This window comes from Neovison vison, chromosome 12, assembly GCF_020171115.1.
Source record: "Neovison vison isolate M4711 chromosome 12, ASM_NN_V1, whole genome shotgun sequence".
NCBI classification, from domain to species: domain Eukaryota; kingdom Metazoa; phylum Chordata; class Mammalia; order Carnivora; family Mustelidae; genus Neogale; species Neogale vison.
The window spans coordinates 31,106,793-31,124,332 of record NC_058102.1 but is presented as its reverse complement, the minus strand read 5'-3'; the positions used below and the strand labels follow the sequence as shown (position 1 = coordinate 31,124,332).

At 42.0% G+C, this 17,540-nt stretch overlaps 1 protein-coding gene across 2 annotated transcripts in view; it reads right to left on the bottom strand.

The window, feature by feature from the left end:
• Positions 1-17,081, bottom strand: part of KITLG (KIT ligand) — an 85,773-nt gene extending 68,692 nt beyond the window's left edge. For both annotated transcript variants that reach the window (XM_044229180.1, XM_044229181.1), the window contains exon 1: positions 16,906-17,081. In XM_044229180.1, coding sequence (XP_044085115.1) covers positions 16,906-16,920 — 15 coding nt within the window. In that variant the 5' untranslated portion in view covers positions 16,921-17,081. The remainder of the gene's footprint in view (positions 1-16,905) is intronic.
• Between the last annotated feature and the right edge of the window lie 459 nt (positions 17,082-17,540).

Genomic DNA, 17,540 nt, shown 5'->3' with positions numbered 1-17,540 from the left:
TGCCGCTCCAGGTCTGTACAGTTGTGTTCCGTGACATGGTGGATTCTCCTCACAGAAGAAATGTGAAAACTTCACTTATTCATCCTTCTCCGACCTTCCTCCACACATAAAGAGATCTTTGATCTTAAGCACTGAAGCATCATCTTTTCCTGAATTCCTTAACCACACCTGTCTTAAATTCTTAAATATTCAGGGGCGCCTGGGTGGCTCAGTGGGTTAAGCCGCTGCCTTCAGCTCAGGTCATGGTCTCAGGGTCCTGGGATCGAGCCCCATGTCAGGCTCTCTGCTCAGTAGGGAGCCTGCTTCTTCCTCTCTCTCTCTCCCTGCCTGTCTCTCTGCCTGCTTGTGATCTCTCTCTGTCAAGTAAATAAATAAAATCTTAAAAAAAAAAAAAAAAAGAAAGAAATTCTTAAATATTCAAAATGAATCATCTAAAGCTTCTATGGTCATATTTGTCTTCCCTCACTGTTTTTGTTTTTGTTTAAAGATTTTATTTATTTATTTAAGAGAGAGAGAGAGAGAGCATGAGAGGGGAGAAGGTCAGAGGGAGAAGCAGACTCCCCGTGGAGCTGGGAGTGGGACTCAATCCTGGGACTCTGGGATCATGACCTGAGCCGAAGGCAGTCACTTAACCAACTGAGCCACCAGGGTGCCCTTCCCTCACTTTCTTCAATAGAGATTATACACATCAGAGTCTGAATCTATAGGATACCCCGTCCTATAGAATCGATACCCCATCTTTCCTATGGAAACACAATCTGAAAGGAAGCATCCTGAATGTGGGTAAGGTGTAGAAGAAGAATATGTTAACTCTATTTGCAATAGACGTAGTCATTACTATTACATATCAAGAAAAACACCCTAGTTAGGCAATACAAGGAGATGACAAATACTGATATGAAGCAAAGGCTTAGGAGCCAACAGACCAGGTCTGAAGACGGACTCGATGTTAAGATGTGGAATAACTTTCTCCATCTCCCCAAGCTCATATTCTTCTGCAACGAGGAATATCCATATTACCACTATCATAGATGGAGAGAACTAGGGGAGATAAAGTGTGGATTTTCTTCATCAGCAATAGTATTAGGTCTAACAACTTTTCTGGCTGTTAAACCTTCTATACATCTTGAATTAGTAGATACTGGCACTTGCCATTCAACCTATTGTATTACTTACTTAAAGATGGCCAGCAACTTGCCCACCTTTTCTTCCCCCACCGTTTTAAAAATCCATGGTCTCCATGCTCTTCTACAAGCCTAAGTGGCCCGTTTCTCTCTCCAAACAGAATTATGTTTGAACAATGTATGTTTGTGTGGGCCAGTGCTGCAGGAAAGGTTATATGCATTTCTTACTGACATCAAGGCATAACAGTAATGTTCTAAATTTCTTCCTACCTTCCAAATCACTCTCCCTTATATCAGCTGAGGTCACACATGAACTGAGGTCACACATCAACTGAGATCAGTAGGCATAAAGATGGTTAAGTACCCAGATCCACTCTTAGAGTACTGGTAGGTATTCAGAATGCAACATCTGATCATAGTTTGGTTCAGAAAATCTTTGCCAAGATTTTGGTGCTGAGCTACTAACAGGAGACACCAATATGAGGCAATTTATCTTGGTAGACAGGTGAGTAAGAAGATAATTTCAGTACAGTGTTTTTACACTATATGATTTTTTTTTTAACGATTGTTCATTTCTTTGAGACACAGAGAGAGGGAGAGAGAGCATTGGAGGGGGCAAAGGGAGAAATGGACACCCCATTGAGCAGGAAGCCCAAAATGGGGCTCAATCCAGGACCCTGAGATCCTGGATCTTAACCAACTGAGCCACCCAGCCTCCCAGTATGATTTTTTTTTTTTTTTATGTATTTCTTTAGAGAGAAAAAGCAAAGAGTTGAAGGGTAGGGCAAGGGGAGAGGAAGAGAAAGAATTTTAAGCAGACTCCCTGCTATGCTTAGAGCAGAACACAGGGTTCGATCTCGTAACCCTGAGATCCTGACCTGAGCTGAAATCAAGAGTTGGGATGTTCAACCAACTGAGCCACATGGGCACCCCCATTTTTTTTTTTTAATGCTATGAAAGTACAAGGTCAGATCGCTAAACACAAGGGAAGTGGAAGTGAAGAATAAGAGCAAACAATCATCACAGAGGGCTTTGAGAAGAGCTGGACAATTGGAAGATGGACGAAGAAGGGCCCAACAGGGCCTTCAAGGCCAAGTACAGTCTGTGGTACTGCATCCTGTAGTACAGGGTGCATCCCGGTACCACTGTACGTTGTTCGATGACACTATAATAAAATGTACTACTCAAAGTACTGGAAATAACCAACAATCAAATCAGAAAACCCTGTATAGAATGTTGAGGGTTTGGACTTTATACTGCTCATAATGAAAAATCAGGAGAGGGCTTTAACCAGAGAAGTTACATAGTGAGACTTCCTCTAATCACTCTAGATGATGAACATTAGGACTTTTGAAACAACAGAAATCACTATTTGTTTTGTTGGATAATGAAATGGGCACCCCTGGAAGGAAGGACTAAAATACCAACGCCACATGGTTGAAGTCAAGACATGATCTTCAGAGTTAGCAAATTCTTGTTCTGATGTTCCTGCAGAACCCCTCAAATGCCAGGACACAGATTTTCACAGAAAGATGCAAAACTAGTAAGCTTCCTTGTACTCCAGCTCTCCTCCTCAGTCACTTAAAAAATAGTATAATGTCAGTGTTTCCATCCCATTCTCCTTTGAGTTTGAAATGAATGGACTTTAAAAAAAAATATATATATATATATATATATATATATATATATATGTTAGCATGTAAAAGAAAATTTTCTCCTTGGTTTCACAGTCTTGTTTCAAGTTTTTGTGTTAGGTCTACTCTGAACTGAACCCAAAATTACTTCACACATTTCTACTTTGGTAATTTAATCACAGAGGTAGTGATGATCAAAGATTCAGTCAAGAAACCTCTAGAAATGACCTCAAGATTATACAGTGTTAGAAAACAGGAGCTGTTTTCAGTCTTTCATAAGTGCTTTGAACAAGTCAGCGCTTTATCAAAAGGGAACATAATAGTTTCATGTTCTGTCAAAGAATGTAATGCTTGTTTACCTGAAGTAATGGACTGATAAAAGTAACTTGCACCTGTCTTGATTGACACAAAGCTTACTTGGGGATTAACCTGGACAATCCAGGCCTTACTCTTGAAACACAATTACCTACAAGAAAATAAAACTTGAATTCACCCTGAAAACACTCCCAAACTCTTGATTCTGACACACGTATTAAATTCAACACATGCTGCGCACCTGGGTGGCTGAATGAGTGAAGCCTCTGCCTCCTGCTCAGGTCATGATCTCAGGGCCCTGGGATCCATCCCCATATAAAGCTCTCTGCTCAGCAGGGAGCCTGCTTCACCAACCCCCACCCCCCGCCCCCACCGCCTTTCTGCCTACTTGTGATCTCTGTAATAATAAATAAATAAATCTTTAAAATAAATCTTCAAAAAAAATAAAAATAAATAAATAAATAAATTTGACCCATGCACACCCCCCCCCAAAAAAGGTTTTGAATGCAAAAATGCATTTTGCCTGAAAGCAACCAGCATTTTCCCAGGTATTTGGTATGGTACTAGCCCTTTGCATGTACTGGCTCATTTAATCTTCACAATTGTCCGAGGAATTAGTCACTATTATAAGTTTTATTTTACAAATGAGAAAATCTGAATACTCCAAGAATTAAGTGAATCAAAGTCATCCAATCTGAAAAGGTGACTCCAGATCCAGAAGTCTCCAAAGCTATCAACACATGCTACCAAGTTGCTTCAGGCTTATTCTGGAAGACATTAATACACACAAAGCTTTTAAGGATTTGGAAAGTTTGAATTTTTTTTTTTTTTAAAGATTTTATTTATTTATTTATTTGACAGAGAGAGATCACAAGTAGGCAGAGAGGCAGGCAGACAGAGAGAGAGGAGGAAGCAGGCTCCCTGCTGAGCAGAGAGCCCAATGTGGGACTCGATCCCAGGACCCTGAGATCATGACCTGAGCCGAAGGCAGCGGCTTAACCCACTGAGCCACCCAGGCGCCCCAAGTTTGAATTTTTTAATCACTCAAGGCTTAGAGTAATAATATGACCCTAGGCCCCCGAGTAGAACAGCACAGTCTACAGAGCACTACTCTAGTAATTACCTCTCTCTCAGACACAAGCTTGTGAGGGAGTCAAGCCCTATGTCAGTCAGCATCCTTAGTTACGTTGGAGGATGGTGATCCTCCCTGATCCAGAGCCCTTACTAACCTCAATTTACTATTACACAATCCTATTTCCCATAATCACCCATAATAATTTGTTTTTCCATGACAACAGATTTTGAAAATTATTATAGCCACCACACAAAGGGAACACACTGAAACAGTACATAGTCTGGTGTATACTGATCTTTTGCTGGTAAAATACACCCGGAAAGATTATAGATACCACCTATGAAACATTGGTTCTGGGTCAACCAACTTCCATCTATTATCTCATTTAATCTTTGTACTTTTTCAACTGCATACTATTACCGTTATTACCCCATTATACATATAAGAACATCAAGGCCTAGAGAAAGAATGTTCATAACATGCACACAGTCTTGGTGAATAACAGAACTAGGACTTGGGCTTCCTTCTAACTACAAAGTCGAGTTCCTTCAGGTGTCTTTGAGGCCAATGAGTCAAGCACTTTTGCACAAACATAGTTTTGTGCTTAACAATACAGTAAGAAAATGTGTTAAGAGTGGAAATTATTTATAGTAGTGTGATTCTGCGAGTGACAATCACAAAGCAGGTACACAACATACTGTTTCCAAGTTTAAAAAGTGAGGTAGGGGGAACACAAGGAAAGGATAGGGGTTGGAGAAAGGAAAACGGAGGAAAGGCAGGAAGGAAGGAAAGGTGCTAAGAATTATTATTTTACAAAGAGGAAATTCTGGGTAAGAAAACGTGAAGCCAAGCTGAATAATTTGCCTAAGATCCCCCTGCAAGCTAGAGTCAAAAGCCAGAAGGAGAGCCCTGGAGCTCAGACACAAGCATTCTTTCCATTCTCCTTTGACAAAGGGCTATATTTCTGCTGATGCTGAAAATGACTTCTCCCAGATAGGGAAATTAGGAAATCACTCACCAGTTCATGGAAAGGACTCATGTTCTGTCCCTCCAGTTCCAGGTGTAGTACATAGTTTAGGAATGTAGATTCTGGTTTCAGACCACCTGGTTCATAAAACAGCTCTACCTTGTATTAGCTCTGTGACCTTGGGCACATGATAGGAAGAAGTAACTCTGCTCCTTGGTAAATTATCTTGCGATTACAATTATGCACATTTAGCTCTTTTTCAATTTTTGTTAAAGTAGGGAATGAAAACAATCAAATTATTCAGGACTAAAGTGAATCTGAAGCCTGACTTGTCTGGATGAATGGCTTCAACTTTCCCTTTCATGAGGACAGTGGAGACCTTGCAATTAAGAAAAGTCATGGATATTGATAAACTTACCATTTGTTTAATGCTCATGATAACAGCAAACATTTTATTTAGTATTTCCAATGTGCCAAGCACTGGACTAAGGGCTTTTTGTGGATTTTTTCATTTACGGCTAACCACTTTTGAGAAAGGTACTATATTGGTCTCCCTGTTCGGCAGATGGGGAAACTGGGGCTAAGGGTAACCAGCTTAGCCAACCAAAGCAGGTCCGCTAACTGATGTCTTTTTTTTTTAAGATTTTATTTATTTATTTGTCAGAGAGAGAGAGAGAGCACAGGCAGACAGAGTGGCAGGCAGAGGCAGAGGGAGAAGCAGGCTCCCCTCTGAGCAAGGAGCCTGATGTGGGACTTGATCCCAGGACATTAGGATCATGACCTGAGCCGAAGGCAGCCGCCCAACCAACTGAGCCACCCAGGCATCCCTAACTGATGTCTTTTTGGTTCATCACACTGCTGTTCTATTGTCTCCTTCACCTGCTCTCAAATGGTTCCTTCTAGCTAACGCTTTCATTTCCAGTAAAGTATTGTCAAGTTACCCAGTGATACCGCTTATAAAAGTACTCTGACAGGCATTTGTTTAAACAATCAAAACATCAACATAAAAAATTATTTTTACCATTCATGCACTTGAACTGAACGGACACGGAATCACAAAGCAAAGGTCACAGCTTAAATGGCTGGTAGTTTTAAAAGCCAGACATAAGCATAAGGACATTATTATTAAATAGTTTTCTAATACGATTGCAGCCACTTAAAATTGTCTTCAAAAATAGCATGAAAGAAGGTCAGAGCAAATTGATTACAGTAATCCCTGATGCATTATTTTTCCCCCAAGAAGTTTTTTTGAAACACAATTTAGAAATATTTTAAAATCTGCCCTCTGCCAAGAACCATATCGTTTTCTTTGAAAGACACCAAGGATTTGGCAGTAATTCTGAATTCCATAAAGTAAAAGGCATTTTTAGAGTTTCTAAGGGGCCTCCCTCACAACAGATGAGGCATGCATTTTATGGCTAAGGAGACAGGAGTGGAAGAGGCTGGTGACCAAGCCCAGGCTCCCTAACTTGTGGGGGTCTCGTTACTCAGCACAACAATTTACGCTCCTGGGTGGTGCTGAGGTGGTGCTGGTGGTCAGAAGCACCGGTCCCGTCCCTCATGGGGAAACTCAGCTTGGCCTGCTCTCAGTCTTGCCCATGTAAGATTAAAGGACATCATACACACACACACACACACACACACACACACACACACACAAGTGCAAGCCTTTCAGATAGCATGGCTACGTACGTTTATACTGAAAGATGGGTGCATTCTACTGCAGTCGTTAGCAGGAATCTAGTCGTTAGAATTAGGCAGGCTTGGTTTGAAAACCAAACTCTTCCACTTACTTGCATTTTTTTCTTTTAATCTTGGGCAAATTTTCTTAATCTCTCTGAATTTTAGTTTCCTTATTTGTGTAAAAAAAAAATCAACATCTCTCTCTTAACACTTTCTTTCTCTCTTCTTCTTCTTTTTTTTTTTTTTTAATTTTTTTTTTAACTAGAATCAGACGAGACCTACCTGGGCAGTGTGTGGCACGGCGCCGCATCCGTGCTGAGCAGCCGGATACTAACTTACTAACTAGTCCTATCACTTCCTTACTCAATAAGCTATTCTTTCTCTTAGAAAGCAGCTTGTCCTTTGGCCTATTTTGTATAACTGTCTCCTTTCTCAGGAAGAGAAGAAAGGTAAAGGAGATCAAATTGGGGGAAAATTTTGTTGAATTTTCTGAGTGCTTATGAGTGTTAAAAAGAAAAAAAAGTAGAGGGGCGCCTGGGTGGCTCAATGGGTTAAGCCTCTGCCTTCAGCTCAGGTCATGATCTCAGGGTCCTGGGATTGAGCTCCACATCGGGCTCTCTGCTTGGCGGGGAGTCTCCTTCCCCCTCTCTCTCTCTGCCTGCCTCTCTGCCTACTTGTGATCTCTGTCTGTCAACTGAATAAATAAAAATCTTAAAAAAAAAAAGTAGATAATACATAAACAAGACAGTTAAGCCATCAATCTCTAGGGATTACTTTAATTCATTTGTTCAGAACACAAGTCTTATAGCCAAAGCCAGGTATGGCTAATAATGAAATAATTTCTACAGCATTTGCTGGATTTACAGGATTTGCTGTAACACTCCAGGATTATTCTAGCAGAGAATGAAATGATTATCTACTAAGTGGAAATCACTGTGCTATTAGGCACTATCCTACTTAGTCATCACATCAATACTACAATAAGTAGTTATTTCCACACCTATTTGAAAAATCAGGAAAGTAAAGTGCAGAGAGAAATACTTACTACAAGTCATATAGAGCTAGTAAGTGGCAGAACCAATAATATATTGGATCTAGAACCCAATCCACTGTTTTCTATTTTCTTGCATGGTCTCCCATTTTGGTTAGTAAATGACATTGCATATTCACTGAATATTAATGCTGTGAATGGTGAACCAACTAGCCCCTCCAATCACCAACCAAACACATGTTTGTATAATGGACATGTTTTCTATATGGTAGTTAAAATTTGCTTTCTGTTTTAACAACAACAACAAAGGTTCTTAAAAATATATCAGCCCCTAACAACCTGAATCCAGTATCCAGTCATTCCACAACATTCAACATGTATTTATTAAGCATCTAGGATAAGCCACTCTGCTAGGCAACTAGAATCATGAAATTTTTGTTGTCTAAATTAATATCACTGGCAGCTGTTTTACTACTTGAATCACTTTTCTCTTTTGATTCAATGTTCCTATAAACAGAATGTGTATCTTTTTTTTTTTTTTTAAGATTTTATTTATTTATTTGACAGAGAGAGAGAGATTGCCAGGAGGCAGAGAGGCAGGCAGAGAGTGGGGGCGGGGGGAGAGGAGGGGAAGCAGGCTCCCCGCTGAGCAGAGAGCCCAATGCGGGACTCGATCCCAGGACCCTAAGACCACGACCTGAGCCAAAGGCAGAGACTTAACCCAATGAGCCACCCAGACACCCCAGAATGTATATCTCTGAGGTACTGAATAAGCCTCATGGATACACTGGGGTTGAGCCAGCTAAATCTCTTTGGTTGCTAGTCTTGGCAATAGCCACTTGGAGTTGGCAGAGGAAAAACCTTATCTCAGTTTCCTCATCTGTGAAAAAACAGTACCTACCTCCCAGAAGAAAAGTTCTATGAATTAATCAATCTTGGAACAGCTTTCTACTAAGTGCCATTTTGGCATGTAGCATCAGGGTGATTTGATTTTATAAAACAGTGATGGACACTCTTTAAAACAGCCACATATTTAAATGTCAAACACTGGACACATAACTATAACAAATTTCCTTTCTTCAAGCTGAATCATTTGTGTGTGATGTTTCTACAGAATTAAAATAATGGTCAAATCAGTTTGGGATTTTAAAGTGTATTGAATTGTTTAGGAGTAAAAAGATCCAGGTTTCAAATAGTTGGAGGAAGTCTACTATTTTCTGAATATTGTTAAGACATAATACTATGGTCAAAGAACATCATAAACAAATATGTACTAGAATCTTAAAAATATTTTCCCGGACAAGGGTTAAAAAATGAAAAATTTTGACAATAATAAAAAAACTATTACAATTGATACAAAAACAAGAATTATAGGAACCCTATTTTGTAGCCCTTTGCTTTTCTACATAGAATTTATTTAATCTAATATTAAAAACACTATGCTAATAACCTGCTTTTCAATTTTCATGAATGTTTTCTACCTCCTTTTTATTCCTGCATTTCAGTGCCCATTTTGGACCACCTGGAGGCAGAAAGCACCAACCACTCCCCTCTACTGTGATAATTTATCTTTCTAACAAGCAGTCAAATAACATGTGTTGGTCCATCCTCTACTTAATGGAACACATCAGAAATGCCTGGGCAGGGCCAGATAAACAGAGTAGTTTTCTAAAATCACCAGATCCAAACTAAAGCAATCACAGGAAGTTTTAGTTGACCATCAAAAACCTAAATCCCTAATGTGTTGACGGCTTCAGAAGCATTAAATTGTAGGTTGACACAGAACCATAAATAATGATGTGTGACTGCCAAGGCTTGTTTTGCAATCCTTGGGTTTTCGAGATCACATTAGAAAATCATTTTATATGAAACCTCGCCACCCTTCTTCCCTCTGCCCTCATCCGAACGTCTGCAGTGAATATAAATTTTGATAGCCATCCATATGGACAACACATCCCAGGAGGAAGGCAAGGCATCTCTAACACAACCACTTTCTCAGCAACACTCTTCTTGGAAATCAAGGAATCTGTGTGCTTTCACAACACAGTTGCTTAGGAGGGCATTGAGAAAGGGACCCCATGGAGGTGGTGGAAAACTCAGCATAAGAGAGAACCTCACAGTAAATAGCCACCATTTAGTTGTCATTGCAATAAGTGAGCTGGTTAGGACACCATTCAAACCTTCCGTTAGAAGAAAGAAACCAATTACAAGAGGCGTTTGCATACTGGAGTTTAGTCAAGGCACTTAAATGGAAAGGTTATTGGCTTCAGAGATTTTACGTCAAGGTAAAAAAGAGGCAAAAGTTCTCAGCACCCACGAGGCTTTTTGTTCAGAAGATGAACTTTTGCTCCTGAAAGGGTGACAGAGTGTGTGTTTATACAAGACAAACACAATGGCCCCCTCTGGGCTGTGCTCTTTCCTCCCAAATCCGCAGGGGGAGGCACATTACGCAGTGCAGACGCCCTTTCTGTAAAGGTGATGGAGACTGTGGCTTACTTTTTCAAGTGAGCAGGGGCAGTGGGTTTGCACTTTTGCTTGCCTTTTACGCCCTTTCCCATGAGAGAAAGGCATCCTTTGCAAGGTGACTGTTGGATTTTTGAGCTGCTGTCTGTGCACCAGGAACAAAGAAAAGAAACCCTAAGGGCCCCCATGAAGACCACATTCTAATGGGCAGCACTCAAAGCCCCAAGGCAACACTTACACCTGCAAAGTCAGGGGCTGAATTCCTGCATCCTAGGAGCTGGTCTATAGCTACTGTTACTTGCTTAACTGTCTGCATCCCTGCCTTTTGTTTGTTTCAATAGGTAGTTCACTTGACTGAGGGCATTTAGAGGAGACGAGCACTGGCATCATTGTCATGACTGTATTTTCTGAGAAATCCATGGTCCCCTGTCTGGAAGAGAGGTCCACCTGATCTTCTGATATTCTCCTGCCAACAAGAAAAGGACTGTCGTGGCTTCTGATCACTAAGGAAAACCTAGTGCTGGCTACCAGGCTTGCCCCAACCCTGAGCTAACGTCAGTTTTAGAGAGAAGCTAAGGAAAGAAGGCAAGCAAGAGGTGTTCCAGAGACTGTATGAGATCTGCAAAAAGCCAGGGCAAGGAAAGACTCAGCCAAGGGTCATCCACAGGAACTATCTTTTCCCTGAAGCAAAAGGGCTGTTCCCTCTTTCAGCTTCTCTGTGTCCAGCTACACACCCTTCTCTTCACGATCTTCTCAGGATTAACTCTAGGGTGCAATTCACAGGTAATACTACCACTCAGAGACTTGCCTATAACTTGCCCATGACTTGCCCAAGACTTGCCCAAGCCTACTAAGACTCAGTGATGGGCACTGAAGTCAGAGCCGCACACAGGACCCATTCTTCTGATTCTGCCCACTAATACCTCTACTGCATGACCAGATTCTCTCCATTTTCCACTAGGGAGTGGAGACTGCAAGGGCAGCAAAGAGGAGCAAATACTGGGAAGCATTCATGACCTTTTGTAAGCTTACCTCCTCTGGCTGGCTGACCTTGCCTTAGGGTTCTTCCTCCCCTGGAGAATTTAAAGATTAAGAAGAAAGATCCTCTTCAACTATCGATATGGCTAAAATAGGAATTATAAATAGCATTCTTATTATAGAGAATTATCAAGTAGAAGACAGAAGGGCCCAAAGTACAACATCTTACACTTAAATCTTTCACTTCTCCCCATTGGCTGGTTCATAATCGTAAAACAATGGTTATAATTTGTATTCACACCAAAGCAATGGCTACATTATTCTCCAAACCAAAGGAAGCTTAAATGCCATGTGGTTCAAAACTCTATTTTACTAGAATCTCAGAAATCAAAAACTTTAGAACTGAAAGGCACTTAGAAATCACCTACTCCCACCTTCTTTCTCACTTTACAGTTGAGGAAACCAAGGTGGGAAGAGATTAAAATGCCTTCCCAGGGCGCCTGGGTGGCTCAGTGGGTTAAAGCCTCTGCCTTCTGCTCAGGTCATGATCCCAGGGTCCTGGGATCAAGCCCCGCATCGGGCTCTCTGCTCAGCAGGGAGCCTGCTTCCTCTTCTCTCTCTGCCTGCCTCTCTGCCTACTTGTGATCTTGTGATCTCTGTCTGTCAAATAAATAAATAAAATATTAAAAAAAAAAATGCCTTCCCAAAGTCATACAACTGAGTATCTGGGCTAGCAAAAGAACTCCATCCCCTAACAACATCCAAGTCAATGTGGCAACCTAGAAAAATAGTAAAATGTAGCCAAAAGAGAAAGAGAGCTACATAAAGAACAGTCTTTCTTTAGATGACATACATTGTGATTTTAAAAAAAGAACCATGAGGCCTAATTATAAGAAAATCAGTCACCTCTGCCCAACTTCTTTTTTTTCTGGACAGAAGGAAATAGGTAAAGATGAAATAATGATAATTTTCTCAAACTCCTAACACTTGTAAACAGTTTTTAGTATACACTTACTTAAGTGAAAAGGTAAAAACATCTTGCTGCATCTATAAACTAATAAGCTACAGTCAATGGTTTCTATGAGACAAAGTCTATACAAAATAACTCTGGAAACAGTGTAGATTATAAAAGCATCCTGGCGTTCCCTCAATTTGTTTTATAAACTGTTCTGACTACACAGGTGACTAACACCAAAAAAAGAGTCTCTTGCAGCCGCTTGTGATTCATGTACTGGAAAACAAAGATAAAGTATCATTCCTCAGATTCATATCCAAATGCTTTACACCCTAATTTATAAAAGGGAACATTAAGGTAATCAAGGAAAAAAAAAAAAAAAGCTCACAAACTTGCATAATGAAGAAAAAAAAAAAAAGGCACTGCATGTTGCCTGGTAAAGATACCCTGCAGAAACGAATGTGTGGCCTCCCTCAGAAAAGCAAGTACCTTTAGTCCACAATAAACAGAATCACACCAGGGCAACTTCACAAGAATGTAGAAATATGGAAGTGAATCAGATATGGTAATAATACTTCCAGTTCCTATCTTTATTTTCAATTCTAAAGCTCTTACTGTTTTACCTTTAAAGAAAAACTTTAAAGGATTTAACATGGCTCATGCTACATAGTGCCTTTGTTTTCACACAGTCCTGGTTTGATGTGTGTTAATTACAGTCTATAAACAGATAACAACCTATAATGGGAGGCACTGAATCCATAGATCCAGATTTATAAAAACTTGGCCTCTCTGTTTTGCTGGTTCAGCATCATTTAGATGCAACAGTCAGTTTTTCTCTGGCTTATAAATTGCTGGCAAGGAGATTTTCTTCTCAGGGACAATAAATTGATTGTACTATAGCAAGGAACTGTGCTGGGATAAAGACCAATAAAAAATTTTGTTTAATCCTTTACAATCATCATATGAGAAGAATCTTTATAACTAGTTGATAATCATCATATAGATTATAACCTGGAAATCCTAAGAAGTTTAACCATTTGCCTGAGGGTCATTTGTCTTACCAGTGGTAAAACAGATATTAGAATTTAAGTCCTCAAAAGCAAGAGCCCACGATCTCTCCTTAATAGCTTAGGTACTCCCTAGACATGGATGGGGAAGGCCCACGCAGTGGGGTTCAATGGACCATGCAAGAAACTTTCCTTCAATATTCTGACTAACTATTTGGGCAGAGCTTTTTTTATTTTTTTAATTTTTTTTATGTTATTTATGGTGATGGAGGAATTTCAGTCACTTATCATTAAAGGAAAAAATGTGACTCCCAATTGCTATCTTCAAATCGGTAGTTAGACATAAATAAAAAAATTTAGCAATTTTAATTTGTTTGGCTCAGGCTCTCAGATTTCCATATGGTTACTTTCCTTGTTTTCTATTAAATGTAATTGACTTAGCACTTGACTTTTAAAGTCTTGGCAGAATGTATCAATTAGAAGTATATAAATTAGAATAATTCAAAGCACGCATTCCAAATCGAGTGACTTTAAGGACAAAATTTAGAAATGCTCTTTTCGTAAATGTTAATTTTTTCTAAAACTTGCATCATCACGCAGATGACAAATTTCATAAAGACAAAAGAGGGTATTTTCTTTGGAATAACAAAAAGCATTCTATTTGTTTCTTTTCTGAGAACTAATGTGTGCCTAAAATGGCCTTTCTACACTGTTTGCAAGATGAATTTTTCCTGTCTTGGTATTTCTAAAACTGACAGCAGTCATGAAAACTCTCACAAACCATCTCAAAACTAAAATATAAGTACAACATTGATAAACATGGCTCCGGGCCCATTAAACTGACAGCTCCTTTCTAACCAGTCTTGCCAAATAAACTGCACAATTGTTATTTAATATACCAGTACATCAGAGCATTACATTGAAAAAACAATTACACATTGAAATAGATGTTCCTTCTAAGCCAGAGCCACAATTCTCTTCTGAAGATGTAAAACCACACAATATGAATAAAATACAAGCAGAAATCTGAAGAATGCAAAGCACATTCGTTTCTGTAGGTTCATGATTCAATTTATTGTTACAATTGCTCCTAAGGACTATTGCCCGTGTAATTCTTTTCCAAATACTGAAGTCCATCACTCAAGCTAAATAAATGACAGAATCATTTATCAAGCCCCAAGTGGTTGTTGATGGAATTTCCACACTTATTGGGCTCAAGTGAAAAGCCAGAATGCCTGTGTGTCCCTGGGATTCTTGGAGAGCTTATAATTCAAGTTAAAATTTATCACTATTATTACTATTATTAAATTCTCATTTTATATCTTGGGTAGTGGAAATGTACAGAACCAGTTGCCTTTTGATAGAATTCTGGTATGGATACCATATTTATAAATGATTACTTAAGCTGTTGAACATTAATAGACATTCCTCCCTGGCAAGGATATCATTAGATGCAGTAGAAAAAAAAAAAAAAAGACCTTACTTATTAATGTCTAATTTCCTTATGCTATCCTCCACCCACATAGAATTGCACAGAAAATTTCTTTCTAACTTCCAGATTAGGAAATTTAACAATATGAAGAAGGATCTAATCCCCCTCCCCTATTTCCATGATTTTATTTATTTCCTACTATTTCCAAGTGTCTTCCTTTGTAGTGGCAAGAATGTGGAATTGCTAGAAGTATCCTTAAAGGAAACCTTGAAGGTCATTAGATCCCAGGCAATGAATGCCTTCATTCAACAAGGGCACTGCCCTCCTTTGCCTGCAAACCCTTTAACATCAGCAAGATCCCCCAAGGGCTTGCACTTTAACTTGGTTGGAGCAGGTCACATTTCTAAAATACTTAGCGGTCTCAAATGTCCCTGGTCGGCAGCACTGAGTCACTAACGCCACTGCGTTTCAGGCTAGATCGACCTCTTTCTAGTTTTCAATGGAATTATTCCATGTAATCCGATTTACACAGCCATTTAATCAAAGCGAGAAAGGAGATTAGAGAGCTCACATTTGTTTTGCAAAGGAAGGGTGCAAGGATCATCAATCCTACTGACTCTCAAAGTGACATGTAGTCCATCGTCTCCCTTTGGAGTGTTGGACATTAACCTGATCTGGCTCCTGTGTTCTTGTTTAAATAAGAAGGTTTAGGCTTCCCCCCGCCCTCCTAAACTAGAACATAGCAATTTCTCCACTGGATCTCACCACTACCATTCATGTGAGGAGATGCCCTAGAACAAGGAATTGGTCCCCTGCGCTTATTATTCCGCAAAGCAGAAAGCTTGCACCAGTCAAATAATTACATTAAAACTTTTCTTTCGGTGCCAGTCTCTAACATTTGCATTTCAAGAGCACAGTGCCGTGATCCTGGGTGTGGTGTTCAATGCTTTGCCTGTAAACTAATCCGCTTTACAGAGGAACCTGTGCTCTGCTCCTCGGTATCGGGCAGCTGCCCTCCAGACAGCACAAACCTCCCTTTCCCCTGCCCTTTCCACACCTGTGCATCGGGCTCCATTCTTCCTCCTTCCTTCTGAGTGTGTACATTTCTCAGGCCCACACATCAATTTAAAATAGGATACAAAGTAATTCATTCAGCAAAGCATTTTCAGCACATGGATACCTTCATCTTAAACAGACGATTTGGACAAATTCTCAGTTTCCTTTTACCCCACCACTTCCACCCCTCGGAATTGCAGTCTCTGATAGATCCTCCTGGGGGGGGGGGGGTGAAAGGGCAGCTTTACCCAATTCGCAGCAGACACACAGATAAATCCCTAAGGGGAGAAGTGGGAAGAGGTAAGAACTGCAGTGGAGAAAAGAACTGTGGGTGGGAGTACCGTGGCAGGCCTTTCCAAACTGTAAGCCAGATAGTTGCTTCAAGGGGGTGGGGGGGAGTCTAATTGTACCCCTGGGCGGTGCTTTACTCACAGTGTTTATGTATAATGCACAATTTAGCCGCACTGGGAATTACCTCAATAACTATCATTAGAGGTGCCTGTTTAAAAAGCAAAAACAAAACGACAACAACAAACTTTTTTTCTCTCTTCTGTAATGGAAGAAGGTGGGTGCACTGTGGTGGTATTACCCCATCGATGGCTCTCTGGAAACTCACCCAGAGCCGCAAGCCTGGCAAAGACCGCGCAGAGCCAAGTTTCCGGGGCTGGCGGGCAGGTTCCCCGCCTCGCGGAGCGCCGCTGCTAAGGAGCTCGCGTTGGCTCCGCTCCCGCGGCTGCACCCGAGTCCGCACGAGCCCCGCGCCCACCAACCTAGGCGCTGCACAAAAACCTGGGTTCGAGAGGGAGCGAGCGTGGTGCTCTGGGAGCTGTTTTGTAATCTCCCGGGATCCACGGGAAAATATCTCCCGTGCGAAGAAATGCCCTCCCGTGATAACTCTCCGGCCAAAGAGCAGCAGATCCTTCCATTTTCAAAGGAACTGCGGTTCCCGACTGACAGCTCCAAACTTAACGGCTTCGACTCCAAACTTGACACCAGCTCCGTCTCATCGCTCCCACTCCGTCTCTCGGGCTCACCCGACCAGGGCGGCTCCGACTCGCACTCCACGCCCGCCTCCCTCGCACCCTCTGGGCTCGTCCCGCGGGAACAGCCCCACACGCCCCGGCAGCCGGTGCGGAGACGAGCCAGCCTCCCCCCGACTCCCCTCCCTGGGCTCCGGGAGCGATTTTCTAGGAGAGCCGGCAAGCTCCCGGTGCGCCCTACTCACTTGTGTCTTCTTCATAAGGAAAGGCAGCGCTGTGATCCAGCCCAGGCAGCGGTGTGGCGACTCCGTTTAGATGTTCTGGAGCTCCAGCATATTGCACGAGCAGCGGCGGCAGATAGTCCACGCATTGGGTAGCCCGAGCGCAGCGCCCTCTCCACGGCCCGTGCTTCCCGCGGCGCTCCTCGTCCCGGCGCAAGGCGGCAAGTGAAGCCCGGCCCGGCGCGCCGCCAGCACTTTTATACCGGTCCCTCCCGCCTGCTCCGGACACGCCTCCTTCCCTTCCGGAACCCCGGGGAAGCGAGACGCTGCAGGGGCGCGGGGGGAGACCCGGGAGGGCGGCCAGAGCGCGGCCAATGCCCCCGAAGTTGAACGAATCAGGCCAAACGCTTCCTCTCGCCTGGCCGCCGCGGGCGCGCACCACAGGGAAGCCACGAGGGCGCCGAGGGTGAAGCTTAACCTGCAGCCGCAGCTCGCGCCGCGTGCCGGGTCCTGCCAGTCCCGGCTCGGCCTCCCCGCTCCGCCAGGATTCACCTGGCACCGCCCGGGGACAGACGCGCGCTGAGGAGAGCTGGGAGCTCCCCCCTTTTACACTGAGACGGTTCGCGAGAGGAGTTTACTGGGTGCCTAGCAAAGAATTC